The following is a 9,208-nucleotide window of genomic DNA, read 5'->3' on the forward strand; positions in this document are numbered from 1 at the left end:
GTGGTCACACTAAGGTGCAGTATATTTGGGTTTAGACGAGGGTGGTCACACTAAGGTGCAGTATATTTGGGTTTAGACGAGGGTGGTCACACTAAGGTGCAGTATATTTGGGTTTAGACGAGGGTGGTCACACTAAGGTGCAGTATATTTGGGTTTAGACGAGGGTGGTCACACTAAGGTGCTGTATATTTGGGTTTAGACGAGGGTGGTCACACTAAGGTGCTGTATATTTGGGTTTAGGCGAGGGTGGTCACACTAAGGTGCAGTATATTTGGGTTTAGGCGAGGGTGGTCACACTAAGGTGCTGTATATTTGGGTTTAGGCGAGGGTGGTCACGCTAAGATGCAGTATATTTGGGTTTAGATGAGGGTGGTCACACTAAGGTGCAGTATATTTGGGTTTAGGCGAGGGTGGTCACACTAAGGTGCAGTATATTTGGGTTTAGATGAGGGTGGTCACACTAAGGTGCTGTATATTTGGGTTTAGATGAGGGTGGTCACACTAAGGTGCAGTATATTTGGGTTTAGGCGAGGGTGGTCACACTAAGGTGCAGTATATTTGGGTTTAGACGAGGGTGGTCACACTAAGGTACTTAGATATTTGGGTTTAGGCGAGGGTGGTCACGCTAAGATGCAGTATATTTGGGTTTAGGCGAGGGTGGTCACACTAAGGTGCAGTATATTTGGGTTTAGATGAGGGTGGTCACACTAAGGTGCAGTATATTTGGGTTTAGATGAGGGTGGTCACACTAAGGTGCAGTATATTTGGGTTTAGATGAGGGTGGTCACACTAAGGTGCAGTATATTTGGGTTTAGGCGAGGGTGGTCACACTAAGGTGCAGTATATTTGGGTTTAGATGAGGGTGGTCACACTAAGGTGCAGTATATTTGGGTTTAGATGAGGGTGGTCACACTAAGGTGCAGTATATTTGGGTTTAGGCGAGGGTGGTCACACTAAGGTGCAGTATATTTGGGTTTAGACGAGGGTGGTCACACTAAGGTACTTAGATATTTGGGTTTAGGCGAGGGTGGTCACGCTAAGATGCAGTATATTTGGGTTTAGGCGAGGGTGGTCACACTAAGGTGCAGTATATTTGGGTTTAGATGAGGGTGGTCACACTAAGGTGCAGTATATTTGGGTTTAGATGAGGGTGGTCACACTAAGGTGCAGTATATTTGGGTTTAGATGAGGGTGGTCACACTAAGGTGCAGTATATTTGGGTTTAGGCGAGGGTGGTCACACTAAGGTGCAGTATATTTGGGTTTAGATGAGGGTGGTCACACTAAGGTGCAGTATATTTGGGTTTAGATGAGGGTGGTCACACTAAGGTGCAGTATATTTGGGTTTAGGCGAGGGTGGTCACACTAAGGTGCAGTATATTTGGGTTTAGACGAGGGTGGTCACACTAAGGTACTTAGATATTTGGGTTTAGGCGAGGGTGGTCACGCTAAGATGCAGTATATTTGGGTTTAGGCGAGGGTGGTCACACTAAGGTGCAGTATATTTGGGTTTAGATGAGGGTGGTCACACTAAGGTGCAGTATATTTGGGTTTAGATGAGGGTGGTCACACTAAGGTGCAGTATATTTGGGTTTAGATGAGGGTGGTCACACTAAGGTACAGTATATTTGGGTTTAGGCGAGGGTGGTCACACTAAGGTGCAGTATATTTGGGTTTAGATGAGGGTGGTCACACTAAGGTGCAGTATATTTGGGTTTAGATGAGGGTGGTCACACTAAGGTGCAGTATATTTGGGTTTAGGTGAGGGTGGTCACACTAAGGTGCAGTATATTTGGGTTTAGACGAGGGTGGTCACACTAAGGTGCAGTATATTTGGGTTTAGGCGAGGGTGGTCACACTAAGGTGCAGTATATTTGGGTTTAGGCGAGGGTGGTCACACTAAGGTGCAGTATATTTGGGTTTAGACGAGGGTGGTCACACTAAGGTGCAGTATATTTGGGTTTAGGCGAGGGTGGTCACACTAAGGTGCAGTATATTTGGGTTTAGGCGAGGGTGGTCACACTAAGGTGCAGTATATTTGGGTTTAGGCGAGGGTGGTCACACTAAGGTGCTGTATATTTGGGTTTAGGCGAGGGTGGTCACACTAAGGTGCAGTATATTTGGGTTTAGACGAGGGTGGTCACACTAAGGTGCAGTATATTTGGGTTTAGGCGAGGGTGGTCACACTAAGGTACTTAGATATTTGGGTTTAGGCGAGGGTGGTCACACTAAGGTACTTAGATATTTGGGTTTAGACGAGGGTGGTCACACTAAGGTGCAGTATATTTGGGTTTAGATGAGGGTGGTCACACTAAGGTGCAGTATATTTGGGTTTAGACGAGGGTGGTCACACTAAGGTGCAGTATATTTGGGTTTAGACGAGGGTGGTCACACTAAGGTGCAGTATATTTGGGTTTAGACGAGGGTGGTCACACTAAGGTGCAGTATATTTGGGTTTAGGCGAGGGTGGTCACACTAAGGTGCAGTATATTTGGGTTTAGACGAGGGTGGTCACACTAAGGTGCAATATATTTGGGTTTAGGCGAGGGTGGTCACACTAAGGTGCAGTATATTTGGGTTTAGACGAGGGTGGTCACACTAAGGTGCAGTATATTTGGGTTTAGACGAGGGTGGTCACACTAAGGTGCTGTATATTTGGGTTTAGGCGAGGGTGGTCACACTAAGGTGCTGTATATTTGGGTTTAGGCGAGGGTGGTCACACTAAGGTGCAGTATATTTGGGTTTAGGCGAGGGTGGTCACACTAAGGTGCAGTATATTTGGGTTTAGGCGAGGGTGGTCACACTAAGGTGCTGTATATTTGGGTTTAGGCGAGGGTGGTCACACTACCCGTATTGTGGAAAGGAAACATGAAGCAGAATTCATAACTGGAAGAAAAAAGTCCTCATGTTGGAAACACCCAGATTCTCATGTTACAGCACACAATGGGTCCGGTTCGCTTTGCATGACCCGGTGACCCGGTGACCCGGTGACCCGGTGACCCGGTGCCCCGGTGACCCGGTGACCCGGTGACCCGGTGCCTCGGTGACCCGGTGACCCGGTGACCCGGTGACCCGGTGACCCGGTGACCCGGTGCCCCGGTGACCCGGTGACCCGGTGCCTCGGTGACCCGGTGCCTCGGTGACCCGGTGACCCGGTGACCCGGTGACCCGGTGCCTCGGTGACCCGGTGACCCGGTGACCCGGTGACCCGGTGACCCGGTGACCCGGTGCCTCGGTGACCCGGTGACCCGGTGCCTCGGTGACCCGGTGCCTCGGTGACCCGGTGCCTCGGTGACCCGGTGACCCGGTGACCCGGTGACCCGGTGACCCGGTGCCTCGGTTGGACTAATGGGCACCGAGCCATGCTAAAACAAACTCGCTCAATATTTGACAAAAGTAGGTTTGAAAGGACTATAGAGTGAAATCTGCTTCAGGAAAATCTGGTATATTAGTTTCGTAATATTGGTATCATGACAGCATTAGTTTGGACTATTCATCTCATATCGCTAACACGCTAACACGCTAACATGCTAACACGCTAACATGCTAACATGCTAACACGCTAACATGCTAACACGCTAACACGCTAACTTAGGCAAAGAATTAACATTGGAGTCTGGTGCCTGATGCAGCCTTTCCAAGCATTTGATTTATTTCAGAACTAGGACCTGATTCAACTCGTCAACTAATCCTCAAGCACCTGACTACTTGAATCAGTTTTGCTAGTTCAGAGCTAAAATTAAATAATAGTGAAACATCTGGGGGGGGGGGGGGGGTTGTAATGTCTGGGGGTCCCTGAGGAGAGGTTTGGGAACCCCAGACTAATGTATACCATCAATGTGAATCATGACAGCAAATGTTGAGGCAGAAATTGACTTCCAACCTACTGTAATTCTAGTCAAATTAACGCAATGTACGCTAACTAAACTAGCGACGCAAAATCCTGAAACATGTATTATCAGTTGAATCCAACAACATGTGAGTATTACGCATTTTGATGATATTGCTTTACACCATGCACATGGACATCATTGCTTTGTCATTATCCCCCTTGTGTTGTGAATGCCTACTTACTGAGCTAAACATACGCAATAGGAGGGAGAAAAATATACCTCTTGTTGTTTATAAGACAATAGAGTTGATGTATTGATTAAGGTTTGACTTATTTATTGAGCGGTCATTGATGAAGTCTCTACCAGGGATGTTCTGATCCGCTCATCTCTCTCTCCTTCCTCTTCTTCTCTCCTTCCTCTTCCAGTAATACTTTCAGAGTCAAGAGGTCCCCAAAGAGATCGCCCACGTCTGAGCTATCATCACAGGTCAGTCTTCTCTCACACACACACCTCAACACATCTCTCTCTACACACACACACACACACACACACACACACACACACACACACACACACACACACACACACACACACACACACACACACACACACACACACACACACACACACACACACACACACACACACACACACACACACACACACACACACACACCTCAACACATCTCTACATACACACACACCTCCACAACCCCTCCCCTCCTCACCTCCTCACCTCCACACCTCCTCACCTCCACACCTCCTCACCTCCACAACCCCACACCTCCTCACCTCCTCACTTCCTCACCTCCACAACCCCACACCTCCTCACCTCCTCACTTCCACACCTCCTCACTTCCTCACCTCCACACCTCCTCACCTCCTCACCTCCTCACCTCCACGACCCCTCACCTCCTTCCTCCGCTCCAGGAGTCCACCCCAGTAGATGAAGCCCAGCCTCATATCCCCCCGCTACAGGACGACCACGCTACAGACGAAGAGAAGCTGGCCTCTTCCTCCAATCAAAAAGAGAAGCTGGTCTCCTCAACCAACCACAAGTGGGCATACATGGAGGCAGAGAGGACCTCTGACCCCCATGAGGACTTCCCCCAACCCTCTGACCTCACAGCCTTTGTCAACGAGAACAGTCGAGGTAAGTGAGTGTGTCCTTCAATATATATATGGCCAAATCAAGGCTGACATTGATCAAATGGAGCCAGAAAGGGAGAGAGTTAAAAATAAAAATGTAATTCAATAGTTATTGGACAATTTTATGTCAAAGTTAATGTCTGCATGCTGTTAGCAGCATCACTATTGATTTCTATTAGACGTTAAGCAGCTAGCTATCCAGCTACCCAGAGTATGTCTGCCTGTCTGGGTTAAAAGTGGGTCCTACAGCTATGCAGTACATGAAGAGACAGACATGAACAGTCTAGTCCAACCCAGTCTAGCCTTATCCAGCCAAGCCCAGTCCAGCCAAGTCCAGCCTAGTCCAGTCCATCCTATTTAAGCCTTGTCCAGCCCAGTCTAGCCTTGTCCAGCCCAGTCTTACCTAGTCCATCCCAGTCTAACCTAGTCCAGCCCAGTCTAACCTAGTCCATCCCAGTCTAACCTAGTCCAGCCAGTCTAACTTAGTCCAGCCCAGTCTAACCTAGTCCATCCCAGTCTAACCTAGTCCAGCCAGTCTAACGTAGTCCAGCCAATCTAACCTAGTCCAGCCCAGTCTAGCCTTGTCCAGCCCAGTCTAACCTAGTCCATCCCAGTCTAACCTAGTCCAGCCCAGTCTAACCTAGTCCATCCCAGTCTAACCTAGTCCAGCCAGTCTAACCTAGTCCAGCCAGTCTAACCTAGTCCAGCCCAGTCTAGCCTTGCCCAGTCTAACCTAGTCCATCCCAGTCTAACCTAGTCCAGCCCAGTCTAACCTTGTCCAGTCTAGCCTAGTCCATCCCAGTCTAACCTAGTCCATCCCAGTCTAGCCTTGTCCAGCCCAGTCTAGCCTTGTCCAGCCCAGTCTAACCTAGTCCATCCCAGTCTAACCTAGTACAGCCCAGTGTAGCCCTGTCCAGCCCAGTCTAACCTAGTCCAGCCCAGTCTAACCTAGTCCAGCCCAGTCTAACCTAGTCCAGCCAGTCTAACCTAGTCCAGCCAGTCTAACCTAGTCCAGCCCAGTCTAGCCTTGTCCAGCCCAGTCTAACCTAGTCCATCCCAGTCTAACCTAGTCCAGCCCAGTCTAACCTAGTCCAGCCCAGTCTAGCCTAGTCCAGCCCAGTCTAACCTAGTCCAGCCCAGTGTAGCCTAGTCCATCCCAGTCTAACCTAGTCCATCCCAGTCTTGTCCAGCCCAGTCTAACCTAGTCCAGCCCAGTCTAACCTAGTCCAGCCCAGTCTAACCTAGTCCATCCCAGTCTAACCTAGTCCAGCCAGTCTAACCTAGTCCAGCCCAGTCTAGCCTTGTCCAGCCCAGTCTAACCTTGTCCAGCCCAGTCTAACCTAGTCCAGCCCAGTCTAACCTAGTCCAAACCAGTCTAACCTAGTCCAGCCCAGTCTAGCCTAGTCCATCCCAGTCTATCCTAGTCCATCCCAGTCTAACCTAGTCCATCCCAGTCTTGTCCAGCCCAGTTTGGCCTTGTCCAGCCCAGTCTAACCTAGTTCATCCCAGTCTAACCTAGTCCAGCCCAGTCTAGCCCTGTCCAACCCAGTCTAACCTAGTCCAGCCCAGTCTAACCCAGTCCATCCCATTCTAACCTAGTCCAGCCCAGTCTAACCTAGTCCAGCCCAGTCTAACCTAGTCCAGCCAGTCTAACCTAGTCCAGCCAGTCTAACCTAGTCCAGCCCAGTCTAGCCTTGTCCAGCCCAGTCTAACCTAGTCCATCCCAGTCTAACCTAGTCCAGCCCAGTCTAACCTAGTCCAGCCCAGTCTAGCCTAGTCCAGCCCAGTCTAACCTAGTCCATCCCAGTCTAACCTATCCCAGTCTAACCTGGTCCATCCCAGTCTAGCCTAGTCCATCCCAGTCTAACCTATACCATCCCAGTCTAGCCGTGTCCAGCCCAGTCTAACCTAGTCCATCCCAGTCTAACCTAGTCCAGCCCAGTCTAACCTAGTCCATCCCAGTCTAACCTAGTCCAGCCAGTCTAACCTAGTCCAGCCCATTCTAGCCTTGTCCAGCCCAGTCTAACCTTGTCCAGCCCAGTCTAACCTAGTCAAGCCCAGTCTAACCTAGTCAAGCCCAGTCTAACCTAGTCCAGCCCAGTCTAACCTAGTCCATCCCAGTCTAACCTAGTCCATCCCAGTCTAACCTAGTCCATCCCAGTCTAACCTAGTTCATCCCAGTCTAACCTAGTCCATCCCAGTCTAACCTAGTCCAGCCCAGTCAAGCCCTGTCCAGCCCAGTCTAACCTAGTCCAGCCCAGTCTAACCTAGTCCATCCCAGTCTAGCCTAGTCCATCCCAGTCTAACCTAGTCCATCCCAGTCTAGCCTTGTCCAGCCCAGTCTAACCTAGTCCAGCCCAGTCTAACCTAGTCCAGCCCAGTCTAACCTAGTCCAGCCCAGTCTATCCTAGTCCAGCCCAGTCTAACCTAGTCCAGCCAGCCTTTTCTGTCCTTAACTGTCTCTCTTCTTCCTCTTCTCTCATTCCTCTTTTCCTCTGACAATCTTCTATTTTCTCTCTTTCTGTTTCTAACTCTGTCTTTTCTGTTGTCTCCAGTGTCAGACCATGAGATTGAGTACATGGAGAAGATTGTCTCTTCTTCGCCGGTGAGTATCTATCCACAGGTTCCTCTTCACCGGGGGAATATCTATCCACAGGTTCCTCTTCACCGGGGGAATATCTATCCACAGGTTCCTCTTCATCGGGGGAATATCTATCCACAGTCTGATAGGAAGGTTCCGCTTCACCGGGGGAATATCTATCCACAGTCAGATAGGAAGGTTCCTCTACACCGGGGGAATATCTATCCACAGTCAGATAGGAAGGTTCCTCTTCACCGGGGGAATATCTATCCACAGTCAGATAGGAAGGTTCCTCTACACCGGGGGAATATCTATCCACAGTCAGATAGGAAGGTTCCTCTACACCGGGGGAATATCTATCCACAGTCTGATAGGAAGGTTCCTCTACACCGGGGGAATATCTATCCACAGTCAGATAGGAAGGTTCCTCTTCACCGGGGGAATATCTATCCACAGTCAGATAGGAAGGTTCCTCTTCACCAGGGGAATATCTATCCACAGTCAGATAGGAAGGTTCCTCTACACCGGGGGAATATCTATCCACAGTCAGATAGGAAGGTTCCTCTTCACCAGGGGAATATCTATCCACAGTCAGATAGGAAGGTTCCTCTTCACCGGGGGAATATCTATCCACAGTCAGATAGGAAGGTTCCTCTACACCGGGGGAATATCTATCCACAGTCAGATAGGAAGGTTCCTCTTCACCGGGGGAATATCTATCCACAGTCAGATAGGAAGGTTCCTCTTCACCGGGGGAATATCTATCCACAGTCAGATAGGAAGGTTCCTCTTCACCAGGGGAATATCTATCCACAGTCAGATAGGAAGGTTCCTCTTCACCGGGGGAATATCTATCCACAGTCAGATAGGAAGGTTCCTCTTCACCGGGGGAATATCTATCCACACTCAGATAGGAAGGTTCCTCTTCACCGGGGGAATATCTATCCACAGTCAGATAGGAAGGTTCCTCTTCACCGGGGGAATATCTATCCACAGTCTGATAGGAAGGTTCCTCTTCACCGGGGGAATATCTATCCACAGTCAGATAGGAAGGTTCCTCTTCACCGGGGGAATATCTATCCACAGTCAGATAGGAAGGTTCCTCTTCACCGGGGGAATATCTATCCACAGTCTGATAGGAAGGTTCCTCTACACCGGGGGAATATCTATCCACAGTCAGATAGGAAGGTTCCTCTTCACCGGGGGAATATCTATCCACAGTCTGATAGGAAGGTTCCTCTACACCGGGGGAATATCTATCCACAGTCTGATAGGAAGGTTCCTCTTCACCAGGGGAATATCTATCCACAGTCAGATAGGAAGGTTCCTCTTCACCAGGGGAATATCTATCCACAGTCTGATAGGAAGATTCCTCTTCACCAGGGGAATATCTATCCACAGTCTGATAGGAAGGTTCCTCTACACCGGGGGAATATCTATCCACAGTCTGATAGGAAGGTTCCTCTTCACAGGGGGAATATCTATCCACAGTCAGATAGGAAGGTTCCTCTTCACCAGGGGAATATCTATCCACAGTCTGTGCTGTCAGTCAGATAGGAAGGGGTCGGGAGATAGAAGTGAAACTAGCTCAAATTCTGAAGTGATCTATGAAGATTCGATACTGGTTACTTACAGTATGTCTATAT

At 49.3% G+C, this 9,208-nt stretch overlaps 1 protein-coding gene across 2 annotated transcripts in view; it reads left to right on the plus strand.

Moving 5' to 3' along the window:
* The window catches only part of LOC139580507 (titin-like), a 128,734-nt gene that overhangs the window by 83,406 nt on the left and 36,120 nt on the right, over positions 1-9,208 (plus strand). For both annotated transcript variants that reach the window (XM_071409267.1, XM_071409268.1), the window contains 3 exons: positions 4,258-4,318; positions 4,763-4,985; positions 7,537-7,586. In XM_071409267.1, coding sequence (XP_071265368.1) covers positions 4,258-4,318; positions 4,763-4,985; positions 7,537-7,586 — 334 coding nt within the window. The remainder of the gene's footprint in view (positions 1-4,257; positions 4,319-4,762; positions 4,986-7,536; positions 7,587-9,208) is intronic.

This window comes from Salvelinus alpinus, chromosome 7 (genome assembly GCF_045679555.1).
Source record: "Salvelinus alpinus chromosome 7, SLU_Salpinus.1, whole genome shotgun sequence".
NCBI lineage: Eukaryota > Metazoa > Chordata > Actinopteri > Salmoniformes > Salmonidae > Salvelinus > Salvelinus alpinus.